At 38.0% G+C, this 19896-nt stretch overlaps 1 protein-coding gene across 1 annotated transcript in view; it reads left to right on the top strand.

Moving 5' to 3' along the window:
* The window catches only part of DPH6 (diphthamine biosynthesis 6), a 205549-nt gene extending 192328 nt beyond the window's left edge, over window positions 1-13221 (top strand). The window contains exon 15 of the mRNA XM_084288587.1: window positions 12949-13221. Within this exon, the coding sequence (XP_084144713.1) occupies window positions 12949-13064 (116 nt within the window). The 3' untranslated portion in view covers window positions 13065-13221. The remainder of the gene's footprint in view (window positions 1-12948) is intronic.
* The last annotated feature ends 6675 nt before the right edge of the window (window positions 13222-19896 follow it).

The following is a 19896-nucleotide window of genomic DNA, read 5'->3' as shown; positions in this document are numbered from 1 at the left end:
TGTAGTTATAAACATACAAAGCTAAATACCTTACCTAAGATATGTAATAAGGAGGAGAAAGGTATTTCAAAATAAACTGAGTTATTGTCCTCCAGGCACTTTTATTGAAGGTTCTTGGGTACATAAACATACATTGTCTTCCAAGTTTTTGTTTGTTTGTTTGTTTTGTTTTGTTTTGTTTTGTTTTTTGTATATTTTAAGGAAGGAAACAAACAAACATAAAGTCTTACTGCTTAATGTAGGTGCTAATTCTGTTTTTATCACTGTTATTCATTTTGGCATATTTGAGTATTGAAAAAAAATACCTCGGAGAGCATGCAGGCATCTGTGATCTTTCACTCTACAAAGCGAGTGATCCATGTAGGTAGGGGCTGAAATCATAGCAACACAATTCAGAAAATAATTTTTATGTGTCTGCTCTTCTATCAGACTTTTGGACAAATACCAAAGTTTATTTTTCAGTTGGATATGTTGATCTCTTAGAAGTTTCAAGCTTATTTTTACTAAGAAATCTTAATGATTTAGGCAAAGAAAACAGCCTTTGTATTAGCAGTATTAAGGCCATGCAGTTAAGTGATTTAGAGGAATTAATTATGTATTTTATTTTCACCAACCCATTGGAAATATTTTCTTGAGATTTTTGTCGAGCCTGTCCTTAGAAATTGAAATATTTTACTTCTGTAAGATAAAAGCAATAAGACATCCCTCAACACGGGATGCCTTCTTTTCTGTTGAAAGTCTGAGCACAGAGGTACAGCTCTCAACACAGCAAGAGGTTTTCTGTGATGCATTTTGTGCAGAAATGGTTTACTGCACTAGATCACAAAGAATCTGTACCACATCTAATTGTAGTTTTTATCCTCAGTTTCAAAAATATGAATGATCACTCTAGAAATAGGAATAAATGTTTAATTTTCAAGTCAGCAAGATTTACTTCTGACATATTTTTTTCAATAGTTATTATTTCAATATATATTACCAGCAAAAGAGTTCTAGATGTAGCAGACTTGTATGTTCTTATGGATATACAGTGACCTACTTTGTAGATGTGGACAGAACCCCTGGTCTGTAAAAGCTTGTAAAGTGTGTCTGTAAACTGCAAAATACACTTTAAACAAGTCTTATTGGGGGATGCATTGAAATGGTGTCTTTTACAGAAACTCAGATACACTGAGGCAGATGAAATTATTCCTCAGGTGATCTCAAAGCATTATACAAAGGCAGCTAAGTACTATTTCTATTCTAAAAAAGTGAAAGTCTGAAATTCAGGGATTGATTTTATGAAGCATCAACAACTGCAGTTGCTCAGAGACACAAAAAACATACACAAAGGTCCTCCCTGAGACCTTAGCAGATGTCTGCCTGTCTTTACACCACTGGCAGCCCTTGCAAAATTCAGTAACGTACAGCTCGATACACATGTTGGAGCCAAAAGAACCCAAGGACTTCCAGCAACTCAGGGGTAGAGCTGGGACTGGCATCCTTTTCTCTGGGTACTTTATGCTCTGTCCTGGACCATCAATACATTGTCTGAAATGTGAAATCACTGTTGTTTTTCTTATATCAACATTAAAATAACAGGTAAGAAGAACTAAATATGAAGAGGTAGCTCATTTGAGAAATTCTGACAAGATCTACTGTATGCAAGTGAACCAGAAGTGCTTTATGACACGTTCAGTACTTCGAGACTGAATTACAGTTTTAGTAATCATCAGTTCCCCTTCTTCTCTGTCATTTTTTTGTTTAATATATTGCATGGAGGAGACTTACGGTACAAGTTTTATAAGCTTGCAATAAAAATATAACAACTGTTGTATTAAATTATTTAAGTTGTAAACCATTGTAAAAAGCAGAAAAAGTTATATCGACATGGAGCCAGAAAAATGATTATGATGGAGTATAAAATATATTGTGCTGATTACTACAGAATTTTTGCCCAGTTTAGCATATTGTAAATCTTCAGTTGGCCTTAAGAATGAAACTGTGAGTAGGTTTCTCTGAAGGACTGTAGCAAGTGGTTTAAGAAAAATCAAGGTAAAATCAGATTTATAATTTACAAACAAATCAGAGCAGGAATGTGACAGTAATTAGAAAATACCTAAAAGGTCAAAGGATAGAACAAACATCCAAGTTTCCTCTGAGAGAAAGCTAGAATTCTGGAGAAATAAACAACCAAGTTCATATTTTAAGCAAATAGATTACGACTTTTTTCTTTTGTTCTATTGTTTACAGAAAAGAGAGGTACCAGTAACTGTAGATCTGACTATATTAGATCTAAATGTGCTGCAGCTGCCTAAATTAGTTGCTAAAACACCAACTGAAACACTTATGGAAGACACAAACATATTTAGCATGAAGTTCTGACTATATATATATATCTATATATAGTAAGATCCAGTTAATTTTCCTTTCTTCTGCCTCCTTGCTCTTGGTAAGTCAGAAATGAAACCTGTTCGATATTCATAATAATAATAAAAAGCCTTTAGTATTTTCACATCCCACCTTCTTGTCTTAACAGATTCTTTAGGGCTTTAATGATCCTAGGGGCTCCTGTGGCAGGCTGTAGGTGTGTGATTTGCCCCACAAGGTGATCTGGCAAAATTTCAGCTAGGCCAAGCATGCTTTGTTGCCTTCCTTTCTATCCACATATGCTTACTTACTTCAAAAGAAAAATTAAATGTGCCTGATACTAATGGATCTTTTTGGCAATGGTGTAACACAGTCTGCTAATGTAATGTAGAAAATACGAATAAGACCACTACAGTGATGATATTCCAGGAGAATACCGGCTCTCTGTGAATGGGTTTTAATGGCTTTCTATAACCTGTCCTTCTCACGACCGTGTCCTGTTATGCAGAAGGTATGATGTCCCCTGACAAGGCCCATGGCATAAAGTATCAGTGTTGACCAAGGAGAGGGCTGTGTGGGCATCTTTGCTGTACTTTAAAACTGACATCTCTTCTTGAACAATTTATTTCCCTCTAGCAGTACAGCAACATTGTTAAAACCAAATCTCATACCACAGATCACATCTTTAAGAGAGAAGGCAAGCACAAGGATAAATCAAAAGTATGTTTCCCTGTGCCCTATAGGTTAGCCTTCTTTCTGTGGGAAAGATAAAAGGTCATCCTTCCATCACTCGCACTTCATGTTTCCTAAGCATGGTTAAAGCATGACATCCATTTTCCTTCCAAGAATTTGCAATATCATTAACCCAGTGTCTCTTCAAACTAACATAGTTTTTGGTGGAGTTGTGGCTTACAGCTCCAGAACTAGAAATTCCTTTCAAAGGAGCCAGTGTGCAAACAGGAGACCTACTCAGCGCTGCTGATGGGCTTTTCATCTGTGGGTGCTGGCCCACCTACTGGAACAAGGAGCCCCTGAGCTGTGGGCCAGCTCTGGGCAGCTTTTCCATTCCCTGTGAGACTATGCTGTGTACTTTACCTCTTGTCCATGTTTCTATAAATCAAAAAATTTACAAGAGTTAGATGAGGCAGTGCAATTTGTATAATTCCAAAAGCCCTTCCCTAAAAGTGTCTTTAAAAATGGGTGTTTAGACGCATGTATTTTGGTGATTAAATATTCTTTGTTTTTTATTATATATTTATGTAATAATTTCACTGTAGCCTTCTGTGATAAATTATATAAAATATACGATAATGTTTATCAAGCACTCATAAGACAGGTGTGTAGTCCCTTGACATCTGTGATAGGCTATTCTGGCATCAAGCTCACAAGTAAGTTTCAGACACCTTGTTATAAACCCCCGTGGTTACTGTTGGTGGAAGAATGGCAAATGCCTCTGAACAGTGAAGTTGTTCAACACCAGAGCAGGTGGGACACGTGCAGGCAGCAGTGCTTTACTGTGGTGCCATTTTAGCTTTCAGAAATCTAGAAGCAGTGCCAGCAGAATGATGATTCAGTTCTTGGCCATTGTTTTATTGCTGTTAGTAAGCGTTAGTAGCTGTGGTGTGCTCTCTAGAGGAAGAAAAGAAGTGTGGTGGGTCAGAGTTTGGCAACAGTTGTTGGCTTTTCCTAACAAATCGTGTAATTTTGACACATTTTTCCTACCTGCCAAATTCCTACCTGCCACACTTTCCTTTTTAAGCTCTGTATTTTCTGTGGTGGTGCTAAACTCTTCGTGGTAGACCTTTTCGTTATTTAGTGTTTATTCAGTGCCAGATAAAATGACGCATAAGTCTTGTCGAAGGATTTTATAAATTATGCTGTTAACAATTTCAAGTTACAGCAGAAATTACTTGCAGCTCACATCATTACATGGCCAAATTTCAGACCTTTTTCTTTCGTGTTACAGTCGGTTGACACAGCTGAATGACTCTCCCAGTCTCCTGTTCCCAAATCTGTAACAAACCAGGAGCTCATATTACACAGGAAGCACTAGCAGTGAGATTTATTTGTCATCTTTGGAGGCCATGAAGAGGAACAAAAGACTTATCTCTCTTGTTTTTTTCCTTGACTGTAGGGAATAACAGGGTACTGATATCTTGGGCCTCTGCCACGTGGGATAAAAATCCAATTAATGTAAATCTGCCAGATCGAAGGGAAGTAGCTGTGTGGCTATCAGGAGCCTGTGAACCGCTGGATAGGCCAACAGCAACCTCCAGCAGCAGAATTTCCTGGCTGGAACAGCAGCTGGATTTTATTCCTAATCTAAATATTTCTCTACCCTTCTTTTTAGCTTGCTCCATACAAATTCACATAAGTTGTCAGATGCAGCAATAATGAATTTTAAGTCATTTCTAGACCCACTCTAGGATTAAATCAGTGACCTCAGGATGAAAGGCGGTGAGTGCCATGACCACTCTTTGTTACCTCTTCCAGGCAGCTTTGATTAAACTGTGCTGTGAAGCCAGACCTGGATCAATATGAATGATCTTCATCGACCTAATAATGTATTTAACATGTTCAGTGCCCTTTTATCTAGTTTTGTTGCAAGAAGTTGTTTACATTAGTGCAGCAGATTGATTTAAAGTTTCAGAGCTCTTTCCAACAGTAAACATCTAGAAATAACCTCATTAGTTTGCACGTGATATTATATATAAATATGTGATCTACTGTGCAAGCTCCTCAGCAGGTGTAAATTAGCATGGCTACAGTTTACAAGAGTTGAGAATCTGGCCTTGAAACTGAAAATGCTTATTCCATCAGTGGTATTTTTAATGATCACAGCATAATTTGACATAAAGCGAGGACCATGTTATCTTCTCTGTACCCAACCTAAAGACATTTACCGCAATCCTTTTTAGAAATCTTTTCTACCATATCTCCCAAAAGTAGATGTATGTCCAGTCATTAAATAAGTGTCTTCTCATGGTCAGGCATTTTAGATGTACCATGTCCAATCAGATATTTCTTAAACCCGTTGGTTTTTTAGAGACTATTTAGCAGACTCGAATAAACGAACAAATGTGGAAGCTGTACCAAACATATCATTTGGGGATGTCAAAGCACTTAACAAACATTGTTACAACTGAGTCCATGTGTAACCACTGAAGGACATATTTGCTTCAGTATGTCTCATGACAGCTTCTTAAAAAATATACTTAAGTGAATTTAACACTTGTGAAAGGTGCCAGATTGACAGGCCCTGAAGATAAAAGTTCTTGAATTACCAGCAGGCACAGCCGAGCTACCCACACACACTGCCCCAACAGCGTTCCCAACCTTACCTGGAGGGCACAGCTACCAACTGTCCTACAGCTTGCGAATCTGTGCCATCCAGTGCTCTTGGACTGCGGGGCAAAAGTCAGGAGCTGTAATGTGACCAAGAGGTGAAAAAGCAACTTTCATAATTACTGCACAGGTGCTGTTGCAGTTGATCATTTTCACACCAAGTTTTCAATAAATCTGAAAAAAAAAAAAAAAAAGTGCACATTCCTCTGTTTCTGCATACAAAAAAAAAAAAATGTGTGCATGAGCCTCCAGTGATTCCTGCAGTTTTATCTGTCCACATAGGCACATTCAGATTACTATATGAGCAAACAAGTGCTTACACATACTGTGAAGTGCATTCTCAGATGCTACTTGAAAAATGGGTCCTTACTGTTTTATATGTTTGTAATAATGTCTCCACTCATAACTCATCTCCACTTAGTGTCATTATAGCCCATCCTCCCCAGAGACTTTGAACACATCTGGCATACAAGTTCAATAACCATCCACCCCTTAAAGAGACTGGGTTGTTTCAGGGTTGAAAGATAGCACACAGAGAAAACAGGCTTGTGATCTTTGCACTCTGTCATGGTTTTAGAAAAAGTGCAAGTTCTTCCCCCGGTGATTGTACTCAGAAAGTTCAGTCCTCCGTTCTCTTTGAAATTATATTTAGACCTCACTGTGAGTACTGGAAGGGCATATTTAAGTGTTTCTTTATTTAGTGCAGAAGGGTAATGACATTTTAAACAAAAGTGCACATTTATAACCTTGTATAGGCTGATTCTCAACCTGTATATAGGACACTGCTTAAAGCAGGCTGCTGGAAAACACAAAGCAATGAGTTTTCATGCTCTGCTATTTTCTGAACTATAGCCGGCAGCTTGAAAGAATTATTGTGGTAGCTAAATCTTAATTCTTTCTGCTGAGAAATAGCCATAACTAATGTGCAGAAGAGCTCAGCAACATTTGTTTATCTTTAGAAGAGTCACATTCCTTTCTGTCGTGCCACTGATGTGCATGATATCATATCTAATTTGATTGGTACCATGTGCGTTGGAAGGTAACGTCTGTATATCTGAAGAGACTTATGTGGCACATAATTATTTTAGGGGAGGCATTTGAGATTGAAATTACAATTGTTATAAATATTGGTATAAAAATGCATTTGGTGATTATGGATGCCTGATTTGCTTACATCCTTAGCTTGCATGGTGCATCTGTCACACTGTACAGCTTCAGGAAGAGTTCATACCAGCCTTCAAACTAAGCTAAGTTTAAGTTTAGAAATATGGGAGGAAGTTCAGGAGACAGCGTGTCCTTGGGAGAGAGCTGTTTAGGATGGTATTTAAGTATTCGTGAACTCAGCTTAAATATCTTACCTTGTACAGCTTCAGTTCTTCTCCTTTACAGGCTGTCTTCTGGAAAACAGCTATGGATCATTTTAGGTCATTTTCTCTAATCCTTCACAAGTTTATTCTCTTTTGTATGTGGTTTCATGTTTTGTCTAGTTTCAAATATCCAGTGTAGCTGAGTATTCTTCTCTGCAGGTTCTGTACCAGATTTTGGTTTAGGCCGCACTTTTTCTAAGTTTATTTTTGTATAGTAACTCAATGGCATTTTAATTGAACATATTTAATTGCACAGTTCCTTGTTTTAATCATATTATGTTATGATCTCACCTCAATCTGCTAACTAGTATGCACAACTACTTTTCTAAGATTTCTGAGCTAGTAGCTAGCCTTTTGCTTAACATGACAGCAGCAGAAAAGCTAAAGGATTGTCTGAGAGAAGGGAGAGGAATGCCAGGGACCTTCTCTTATGGAATAAGAGTACTCTGCTCACAAGAGAAATAGGAAGGGAAATAAATATTTCCCTGTTTTTCCTAAGATGTATACTATACTCGGGCACCACTGATGACAAAGTTTATCTACTCCATATTTTCTGAGGATGTGGCACAGTTCATTAGTTTGAAAACTCTCTTTAGACGTGAAGTATTATTTTTAATTTTGTTTAGGAAGGGACAGAAAATAGAATTCTGTATTAGGGAAGAAGAGGACAAAGATTTGTTCCTGGCTGAGTTAAACAAAAGCCTTCAGAAGAATAGAAAGGGGTTGGTTCATTCCCATCGTCATGTAATTTGAATTACAGGGTTTAGTAAGTGAAAAAGATCATAAGCTAAACCCTGCAGAGTCCAGAAAGCACTAATTAACACCCACAGTGAGTATCTTTCCTGAAATCGGTCTTTAATCAAACTTTGCCTTGAAAACAAAACAAGGTATCGTGGCAGCTTGATAAAAGAGATGCATTGCCAAAGCTGACAGATCCACAATCAAACTAGCACTAAAAATAACTCTTTTTGTCTACTAATTTTCTTTTAGATGCTAAAAAATGCATTGGCTACAGTCTAAAATAAATTCCGCAGTTACTCAGCCACATGACTCAGCTCTAGAAAAGTAAGGTTCCTGTAAATGCTAACATCCTCCCTGATGATGAGTGAGCCCCTTTCCTTCCCACACGCTCCCATCTAATCCAAGAGGAACAGCAGAGAGGCTGGTGGGATGGGGAAGGGAACAGGCAGCTGTTGGGTTCCTCTGGAGCTGGTAGTGTGCGGCTAGCCACCCCTCTCCACTTTGCACTAGCGGTGCAGGGTGCAGGCACCTTCACTGACTCGCTGGTTTGGACTAGGAAAAGCCAATTGCTCACCTTTTTCCTATCTGCTATTGACAGTAAGGTCAATGTAGTATAAATAGATCAAGATCAAGGTAGTATAAATAAGTAGGCAAGGACTCACTTAAAACCAGAAGGACCAAGAGCCAGGATAAATAATCAGGAGTGGTTGGCTTCCAAAGCAAGTTCCATTTCCATCCTCATAAGTTTAATTATTATTTTTTTTCATACCCTTTTTTTGTTCATTGGGGAAAAAATATTTCAAATTATGTGATTTTGGAAGACATTTATAAAAGCATGGAGTAACATACCGTTGGTCAGTTTTTCCTGGAACTGATAGGCTCTTAGTACATTTGAAGATCAAGCTGATGAATTTAGTTGTCAAAATGGAAACACAAACATTTACAAAATGTTGCCTCAGTTTTTGCAGTGGGCAGAGCAATTTTGAAAATGTAGTCCATTAACAGGGAACCGACTAACATGACCAACATAAAACAATGTCATCAATGTCATCAAGAGTACTAAAGGAAACTGTAAGGTACCATACAGGGAAAAAAACAAAAACAAAAACAAAAACACACACAAAAAAAAAAAAAAAAAAAAAAAAAAAAAAAAAAAAAACAGCACAAAATGCTATTTTGCAAAGTAATGCATTTTTGCATTCCAATGGGGAATTTTGTTGACTAGACTAGGTCTTAGTTTTGGACAAGGAAAATCAAGTACTGGTTTTGTTTTAAAATTTTACATTCAGCTACAACATTTTATATTATTTAAGTAAAAATATGGGGAAAATCCTGAACTGATTTATGTAGCATATAATCCTCACGAACAGTAAAAACAGATTTTTTTAAAAAGCAAATTTTCTTCCATTGCTATTGTTGTAGCCAGAGAGACGGTCAGCTGGATGCATAAGAAAGGGAAGGAGGACTCCAGTTCCTCGTGTTTCACTTTTTCATTTCTCTGCCCGACCATTTAAAGCAGAGGCTTGTTCTAGACAGCTTGAATTAAACTATGCTGTGAAACTGTATATAGATCAATGGAAATGATCCATAACAAGAGGCTAATCATGTATTTAACAGCGTTCAGTCGAGTTCAATCACCTTCTTCCATTTCTGTGGCTTTACATTCGTGTGGCAAAGCCTTGGATGTGTATATGTATTTTTTAATCCATCTCATTAGTGACCATATGCTTTGGCTTCAAGGGAGACAAGAACTGTCTGCAATCTGCCAGGGATTTAGGGACATCAATAATTTGTGAATAGTCATGTTGGTACTGGTCGAAGGGTTAAGTGTTCTGCACGCCAGGGGCACATCTTTTGGGACCGGAACTCTTAGTCAACTGTTAGGAACCTGATCCCCTGTGACGCATCTTTTCAGAGTACATGCTGCATGTCAGGTCTGCACAGCTGAAGCAATGGAGCTTTATTAGCTCAGGGATTTAAAAACCTGCTCTTAGTGATGTAACAATATCTTTTGGCTAAAAAGTAGAAGAAAGATAGTAGTTACAATATGAAAGTGATTTTTTATATGCTAGGCTAAATGTAATCTTATTATTCCTCACCTGCAAATATCCAGTGAAACAGGAGTGTCAGCAGTAATAGGAACCTAGTTCTGGAAACGTGTAAGTGGATTCTGTGGCCTCATACTGGCCCAAATCATACAATGATAGCCTAGATGTTAAAACAATCATTTGCAATGACTGTGCAGGCTCTCAGGACATTGTTTTATCTACTCAGTCTGAAAATCACCTTTAAAAGCAATAGCTTATGATGCTATATGCCATGCTGTATGTAAGGGTTGCTAAGTCAGTGTGAGATCATCAGATAGTAGATCTCAGTATGTTGTCCTTTAAGAGGAATGGCTGAAACAGATAGCAATGCCAGAATTTTTAGTGAAAGAGGGGGAAAGTTTGAATAATTTTTGTTCAGTTTAGGTTTTGGTTATGTCTGTATACCTCAGCTGTGCCTAGGTCAATGGAAAGATGTGTAGTGGTGCAGAAAGAAATTTGTCATGGAGCCCGTGCCATTAATTTGTGCTGTTCAGTTGCAAGTAGGGGACCTCCATCCTACAAGGTGAAAATCACCTGCTTTAGGAATATGTCGTGGAGTACAGAATGCAGTCACAGAAGATGAAAACATGCACAATACACACCACATGTTTGCTGCTTGCTAATCAGCTGCTTTGTTTTATTCTTAAGTAAATAGTCTGTATCAAGGCAGATTAAGTAAATCTAAGACTGGTATCAGTCTTATATAGCTCCTGTTAAAGCTCCGGTAAACACACTCATTGTAACCCTATGTCCTTTACATATATTCACTTTTACATTCAACTTCTACAAGTTTGGCATGCAACTAATGAAATATTTCCATAAGTCAGAAAAAGCAAAGAAATTTTGGAAATCTAAGATGTCTTTGAACATGGAGTTACACACACCAGAAAACACTCATACTGTTGACTGAGGTTCTTATTTACCTGAAATCATAGTATGCAGGAGTGAAAAAAAAAAAAGAAAAAAAGGATTGTGTCATATGATTAAAAATGTACAATTAGTATTGGAAGATTTATTTTTATTTATTATTTATACCAGGTAAAATGTAAAAACCATCAAATTTTGCATTGTGTCAGCATTTATCAGATTTACTAATTGTGCACTGCCTTTTGTGGGGACCTGAGACTATAATTTTACTTTTTTGGAAGACCCTATATCCTCCTTTCAGGGGAAATTTGCATGAGCAGACATTTACTTACAATTTTCAAATGTATAAAGATAGTTATACGTTCAGGCTTTGCTGTGGCAATTTACACTTGCTATAGACAAGCTGGAAACGTGTCTCTTTCTGACTGTTAAGCAAATCCACAAGGTCATGTTCAAATGTAAGTATTTAAGGCTATTTTGTCTGCCCCAAAAAGCAAAAGAATGGAGTTAAATTTCCAGATAGCCACACTTTCAAATTCTCCCTGTGAAAGCAATACCTCTTTCTGTTATTGTAGCCTTTAGCCCTGTTTCATAGCTTTTAAAGCTGTAAAAAGTTAAAGACCAAAATTACATTTTCACGGTATTAATTGAAGAAAAAGAGGAGATGAAGTTTTAATAGGGTGGAATCGGTGATTTTTGAGGTGAATTTCCTTTACCCACTTCCACTGAATGCCTTCTGAGCCAGCATAGCTATAAAGCTTACTGAGGACTAAGTTTCGAATGAGACCGTTAGCTGCTGCCTAATTAGCAAGGCACTGCTGAATATCTGAGATAGAGAGACTGAGTCACTTTTTACACTGAACATGAAGTCCTCTGGCCTTTGAGATGACTGTTGATCTTTGCCTCACCCCATCTGTTTTCACCTCTAACGTCAGTGATGTTAATACAAAAAAGACAGTAGAATTTCAGAAGGCTGCTATTGTCTTTGCAGTATTTCACATGTGGTGTTGCCACTATTACCTTAATTTATTATACTGCTGCCAGGTAACAAGAGAGAACAGTTTTGGCTTCAGTGAATACAATGGCAAAATTCCTATTTTACCTTACACGAGGTAACACTTTGACTGAACTGCCTATTCACAGTTTCACAGGCAGTGACGCAAAAAAAAAAAAAAAAAAAAAAAAAAAAAAAAAAAAAACTTTGACAGTCTTCAAGTTCTGCCCTCTTTACACCCTCTCTAGACAAGAATGTTTAGTGTTGTAAAGAATTGCTGTAATCACAGAAGCTACAGACAGAAATAACTTAACAAAACCAAAAAACCTTGCGGACCATGCCTTACCATTAGGAAACCGCCTTTTCCAGAGTCATTTGGAAGGTTTTCTGCAGTCTTCTCTAAAAGCTCTGTGTGCCTGGATTCCTAGCATGTCCTTTGGGACTGCTGCACGACCAGAAATGTCTTAAAGCAGAGTTTTAATTTCCATTCTTTACTTTTCTTCCATTATTCTCCTAATTAGATGGTCTCCAGTATCAATTCTGTTCCCCTAATGGACTTGGAATTTAGTGATTTCTGCCACAGAACAGTCCCGGCCAAGCTCTGTGTAGCTGCATCCTGTATGTTTCAGAGTTTGAACCTCTCTTGTTCTAGAGCTGCTGCTATGTATGTTGCCATCCCTGAACTTCATCGTATCAGCAACATGGCATGCTTCCAGCAACTTCAAATAGAAATCATGTTCATAATGGTTTTAAAAATGGCCCATTTTAACTTCTAGTAGACTGCTGCAGCAGGGTGGGACCTGAGGTCAGAAATTCACGTACAGACAACTATGCACCTATCATCCCAGTACCACTATTTGCAAACCACTGGCCTTTAGTTATTTTCACTGCCTGCACCTAGTTTCAGCTTGCTGTGTCTGTCATCAGTGGACCACTCCCTCAAAGCTGGTCAAAATGCTTTTAACAGTTTTGCAGAAATATGTCCTTAGGTAAAGCTGATCTTAAATTACTTGACGGGCAGGTAGGAGATAGTGATTCTTCCTTCTGTGTAGATTGAAAACTCAGAGTTGCATTTCAATTTTGTTAATTGCTACTCCGTGATAGGTTTCAAAAACATACTCAGAAATCACTTTTAAGAAATGACACACAATAGAAAGTAAGACAAAGAGAATTCATGAATTGTTTTCTTTCTCTTTAGGACTGCAAGAAAACCTTGAAAAATACTTGGGCAGGAAGACCCCAGCTCTGATTTTAGTCCCTGTGGTGGATTTACCTGGCAAGGAAGTTATTCATGCAACATGCTGGCTAAGCTAGCAGTCTAAAAGAGATGAGCTGATACAAAAACACATATTAATCCAGGAAAGAACAAAGAAAAGAATTGATCACAACTATGTTGGATACTTTCATTAAGCAATATTGTTTGATTTAAGCAAAGTCATATTTAGCTTGTTAATGATGCCTTATGATATGTGACAGAGTCAGCTTTGTATGAACAATAAAGGTTTCTTTTCAAAATATTGTGCCTTTTTCTGACTTATTTTTAGATACATTCTGGTAATTAGCAGGTGGCTCCTGGGAAATGACAGTTGCTCTGATCACTTCAGTTCTTTTGTTTGATATATTTAGGCCTGGTTACAATGAACTGATTACAACGTCAGATCTTTTGGATGGAGGTAAAATCAGAACCTTAATGCCAGTATTTTTTTAAAGACTTTGTTTGCTTTCAGTTTTATGTTGAATTTTCTGACTCCAGGCCAACTCACAAAGACACCATTTGTGGCCAGATTTTAACCCTTTTCTGGCACTGGGGAAGTATTATTCACAGGGGCATGCAGGATGCGTTTTATCAAAGTGAATGATGGAGGTGATGGTTAGACTGCTGGGTTTGCCATCCTGCTTTCTGAGGTGATAAGGAGTATCCTCATGCTTTATATCTGGCAGACAGCTCTTAATAAAGAGCTACCAGTATTCCCCAGGGCTTCAGTCTTCTCTGGAAAATCAACAGGAATTTTACTACTGCTTTCATTAAAGCAGGTTCAGACACATAGGTGAAGCTCCTATTGATTTCATTGCAACTGATATTTTACTCATGATATAGGATCAGTATAGGAGAGAAAGCTTTTTGGACTTAGCTCGAGGCACTAAGACACTGTAGAGAAATCTTACTTTCAGTCAAAAGCTGTAAAATTAAACCTTCAAGAAAGAAACTTTTGCCTGTGCTCTATTTCTATATATTCTCCTTGCTTCTTTTCCCATGTGTGAGCACTGGAGCTACGTGACCAGTGCTAGAGTTGCCATTCTTTTCTGCCAGCATGTCTCTGAGATGACTCTACAAAAGTCAACTGAACAGTGGTAGGTTTACCTTGGGGTGCCTAAGATGTGGATGTATCGCTACAGCTTCATCTTCTTCCCCACTGCCAGAGGGGCACTGGGCTGCTGATACAAAACCAGTGACTGAAGATAAGAGGGTCTTCTTCTGTTTGGTGCAATATACTGGCATGTCCAGTACATTGTGCTGGTTATTACCTGAAAATAGACTGTTACATGCCATTTTTCATTACCTTTACATATAGAAATATAGCAGAGCTGCTATTCTCCTTAGTAAAAAATATTTTTGTCACAGTTACTCAAATATTTTTAGAAGGGAGAAGACAAAAAGCTTCTTATATACCAGTGTATAAATAAACGGATGTATTAAATTTCATAACAAGAAAGGGAAGAATCTGTTAACAATGCATCAGTTTATTAGCATTCAGCATCACTTTTAGGTTATACTTAAACATATTTGATTCTTATTCTTTCCCACAGTCAGAAAAGAACTTGTTAATACCTGGATGTGCCCGGTCTATTTGAATTCTACTCTTTTAGAAGGCTAAATCATTTTCTTAGTTCTCCTTGGAAATACAGATATTTTTTGTTTCTTTCAGTGCAGAGTGTCCATGGCCCAGAGATACAAGCTGGGCTGAAATGGGAGACAGTACTTGCAGAGAGATGAGGACAAAGCTCCATTTTTCGTAGGCAGAGATGGAAGCCAAATAGATGGAATGAATTTGCCTATGTCTCCTGTAATAGTCATGTTTTTGTAGTTTAGAAAAGACACCCAAACATGTTGATCTTAGCTTTTGTACTATAATGCATGCTGTAAAGTGGCAGAATATTTGCTCTTAAACAAACTAGCTTTTCCTGCAAGTTTTCTACAAGATTCATGACTCAGAATAGCCTTCTTCTTCCTAGCATTGAGAAATGGTAACAGAACGCACTGGGTTGCAAAAACAGTGTGATAATTTTTTCTCAACAGAGAGAAAGAAAGAAAGATTTTATTTATTTATTTATTTATTTATTTATTTATTTTATTTATGGTGAGGCTAGAAAATCTGCAGTGGGTTTATCAGTTTTACTTTGTGAATAGGTGAATAAGAACAGTTTGCTGACTTGTCTCTTTGAAAGGCTTTGTACAGCTTCTAAGTGGTGTGAGTAACTAAGACTATAAGCTGAGTCTGCTGAGCGTTAAGTACAAACAAGGCAATTTTTTCAACATTGATATGCAAGGTAGGTGGGTAAAGTGCTGCTCCATATAGGCACCTAAGACTTTTATAATAGAAAGAAATGTCTTAACAACATTTTACCTGCCTTATGCTGCAGATGCATCATAATTACTGGGTCCTACTGTGAATAAGTTGTTTCACAGAGCTTTTTCAGCTTCTTTGTAACGAAAGTGCTGGCTGAAGATGGGAGGACGGGAAATGGGCACACAGACACATACACACACATATATGCATTTTAGTGAAAAGACAGCTAATACTTAAAATTTATAAATACAGTTTTGTTTTTATTATTATTACTATTATTTGTTTTGTTTTGTTCCGTCTTGTTTGTTTGTTTGCAGGACTAGCTCTGCTGAGTGTCTACCCTAGCAGGTTTTAATCTTGAGACTATAAATTCACATACTGTTCCATGACACTGGTGTTGAGAATTAGATATATACACCCAAATTCTCCCGTTTCTCTCATTTTTGCTTAGCCTGCAGAAAAATGTGTTGTGTGCGTATTATGACTCAAAAAGTTTGCTGGTCTTGGTTCCAGCACTTAGAACACAGAAAAGCTATGTAATAGCTGGGAAAATGTCTGTAAAAATGTAACCCAGGATTTAAATTTTTCCTTTCTCTGCTGTAAAAAGTGTAAAAGTGTTAAAATATCTTCTTCCTTCCCTCCCTCCTTCCTTCCTTCCTTCCTTCCTTCCTTCCTTCCTTCCTTCCTTCCTTCCTTCCTTCCTTCCTTCCTTCCTTCCTTCCTTCCTTCCTTCCTTCCTTCCTTCCTTCCTTCCTTTTTCTTTCTTTCTTTCTTTCTTTCTTTCTTCAAAACAAAATCTATGCATTGTTTGTTATAGATCTCTGTGTGAGTGAAGTTTTGCTTCTTGCTTCTTCTCTGTGTATCAATATCTTTAATTGCTTGAAAGCATGCTAAAGTGAACTGACCAAATAGGACTGCAAGACCAAAACTGATTTAATAACTTTGTGTTTTACTCATTTCAAAACCCAGTGATGGCTACAGTACCAGCGAGCCTTTACAATGCACGTGGCTAAGCTGCTATAAAGCCACCAGAGCCAATCTTCCTAAATAGATTTTAAAATGACATTGAGATAGTTTAAGCAGAGATTATTTAATTTTTTTCTCTGCAGGTTTTATAGTTAGGTGATTCAGGAGCTGATTTGTTACACCAGGTAGCGGTGGCACATCTTCCCTCGTTGCTCTCAGAAGCCCAACAGGCAGTGGAAGCCGGAGGTCTCCCGAGTATTAAAGAGGTGATCTGAAGCAGCTCCTCTCCTTCAAGGACACTCTGCTAAATCCATCTTCTGTCTACGTGCTATAGTCTAGTCTATCAAAATACAATGATTGAATAAAACTCTTATTTCAAATAAATGAATACACTGATTTAATAAAAGGCTTGTACTGCATGGTATAATAGTTCCCTAAATGAATGCTGAAATCCTAAAATATGGGCAATTTTCATGTGCCCAACTTAAAGCATCGTTACTTCTTTCCGAATGGCTTTGTTGAAGCAAACCTAGTTTATTCTGTGCGTTAAAGTAAAACTACCCTGAGCTCTCTGAGAACCAACTGACACTTATTATTTAAGTAACCTTCTTTTACTATTATAAATGTCTGGCATTGGTAATGCGTATTAAGAATACTTGACAATTTACTAATTTATGATCTCTTTAGTTGTATTTTAATATTTTTGGCAAGCCAGCCTGTGTTGATGTATTAGCCAAACATTCAAAATACAGACTTGAGATCTTGAAAGATTCTTTTTTTCAAGTTTCATCTGAACGCTGAATATTTTTGACATATTTTAAATTTTAATTTTAAAAAACAGACTGGGTACCTGTGAACTGAACCCGTATGTTACATGCAAGTGCCCTTTTACTGATGACTCACTGCTCACAATTTCTTGGCTTTGACTTTTGTTGGATTAATTCATGGCTAGGTTTTGCTTTTGGTTTTCTGCCCTTCTCATTTTTTAGAGCACTGACTGATTTTTCCTTATATTTTCATGTCAGGTTGTTCTGAGGATCTTCTCAAAGGCTATGTCACAGGCAGCAGTCTCCTTGTCATTGGCTTCACTCTCCGTTTCTTTGGAAATGTTTGAAAATCATTTCATGGATTTGTCTGCTCATCCTGCCTTCCCTATTACATTGCTATTTTGTGATTGTACCTTTATTTGGAAATATTTTTGAAATAGTTTGCATAATTTAATCCCTTTGACAAGACTTACTGTCCACAGTAAAAACAAGATGTGCGTAATAATGTGGTCATATTTCACTTTTGCTTTTCCCAGCTTTCAGCAATTCTAGCTCTTCTCTAAATTATGCAGCTCTAATTCAGAAGAAAATATTTTTTCAGGGAAAAAAAAAATCTACTAAATGCCTTGAACAAATGCCCCCCCCTGTTAGGGGACACCAGAGTCAGAACATATAGGTTAGGGTCATGCCACACTAGCTACTAGTTAAGTTTAAGTACACCCCTACTTTTCTTGTGCCTCTGTTGCCATACTTGTAGCTTTGAAATAATGTTTTCTCACCCTCACAAAGGTGTTGGCAAAGAGATTCTATGTTGTAGTCATACAACATGCAGTAACAAAAAGTTTAGACTGAGTGAGCAGCACACAAGAGTGTGAAAATAATGTTGTAGTGGGAGCCATAATGAATGTGATCGCAGATACCGATTTGCATGAGCACAATCTGGAAAGCTTTTCTCCTAGCACACTGCCTGCAGCAGTCTGAGATCACAGGAGAAGCCTGTAATACATCTACTAATGCTAACGATACATTTTGCAGCATGATTCCTCCAGACAGGCCTGAAGTGCTGTACAAGTTCACTGCCTACACCTCGCGTGGGCCATCACCAGGGCAACCACATGCACTGCTGGCCTTCTCCATGGCACTGGGGTAGACATGTCTGTGGCTATGCTGCTCGGACAGGAGCTCCTCTGCTCTCTGCACTCTCCTGAACAGGGGTATTTGCTTTGGCAGAAGCACAATTACCACTGAGATGTTTCATCCTCCAAGTCCCATCTTCACACAGTTAGCCATGTTACCTCCTGTTACGTGGGGAAAGATTTGTTCCACTTTAGGTTTTGCTAAGAAGGAAAGGAAAACCCCTCTGTTGGGCTCTGTCTCAATTCTCCTTCTGCACGGTCTGGTGTGGACAGCTGTTGACAGTTTTCAATAATCCTAGCTTCCCTGGTACACCGTATTACTGCCAGAACCCCTCTTTACAAGAAAGACACGGTCTCTCTGAGATAGGAGAGTTATGTTGCATTAGGGGTGCAAACTCCTGCCAGCATGGCTTCAGCTGCTTGGAGTCCCACGGTTTTGTTGGTAGCTGCCTTATTAGTTTATTTTGTTGCTTACAGAAGAATATGGGTCCAGAAGGAAGGAATACATTTCTCAGATGTAAGAGTTCTCTCTTTGCAACAAAGTTCAGCCCTACTCCCACACAGATCCACTCACTCTGCAGGAAGACCCAGATACATGCAAATGCAGAGCCTTTTGTAACTGAACCAAATTCACACAGTGCCAGAGCTGGATCTGTTATGGTTCAAAGCAGGCGGTGTTAAACGGTATGAAATAATAGAAAGAAAATGCAGGCAAGAAGTCGGTGCCAAAGGAATGGTGTCATTAGGAAGCAGTAAGGAAGCCAAGCTAAAAGGCAAACAAAAGGTCTAGGGACCGAAGGGGGTTATTCGTTATTTATAGGATGTCTTTCAAGATACGGACCCTGGACTGCCTTCTTGCTGGTACTAGGTGTAACTATAAAAGATTTACGTTTGATGAATGAAGAGGAATAAATAGAGGTTTCCAAGTAAGAGATCCAGAAATGCAGCTCTAATTCTTTCAACAAGGCAGAACACGATACACACTGACTGCTCTAACAGAGTGCTTTGGTCTGGCTTCTGAATGTGAGGATGCCCTAAATGGGGGAATAGCAGGAGGAACTACATGGTGTGCCATGGTGCTGTCAGAGGACGTTTCTCCTGGGCACTGCCCTAGTGCACGCAAGGAAAGTGGCTTTGCGTAGAGACCTGGAGCCCATGACTGTGCTCTCATTTGTACTCGTCCTTCACCGAGGCGTTGCAGCGCACCAAGATTTTGATTCAGAATTTGCCTTTCATTGTTATGGATCTTGTTTAAAACTAACTATTTAAATACTAAAAGTCAGAATATCTCATACTGCCACTCAGATTAGGCAAGCCAAATGTTATTCTCTTTATGCTACAATCCCCAGTGCAGACAAAAAGCTTTCTCAGGTTGAGATCCTGCCACTCATGTAATTATTTAGAGAAAGACAGCTCCACTACTTCAGCTCCTGTACTTCACAAGAGGAATGGAAACATTAGGAAAAGTTTTTTCTTTGATGTAGAATATGCTGCCACTTTTTTGTTATTAAAATAGGATCTAACTTTAAATAAATAAAATTTTGCCTGGAGGCTTCTGAAAACTAATGTTGTGTTTTGACAGTGTCATTTTTCTGATTCCTGAAAGCATTATGTGAGTTAGCTTAGGACTTCATCATGATTTTTATTCTGTGCTACATACTGTGAATTATTTTTTCAGCTCTGGATTTTATTTGATTTTTCTCCCTCT

The sequence above is a fragment of the Netta rufina genome, assembly GCF_964035555.1.
Source record: "Netta rufina genome assembly, chromosome: 5".
NCBI lineage: Eukaryota > Metazoa > Chordata > Aves > Anseriformes > Anatidae > Netta > Netta rufina.
Note: the sequence above shows the minus strand (reverse complement) of the source record. Positions and strands in the feature narration are given on the sequence as shown.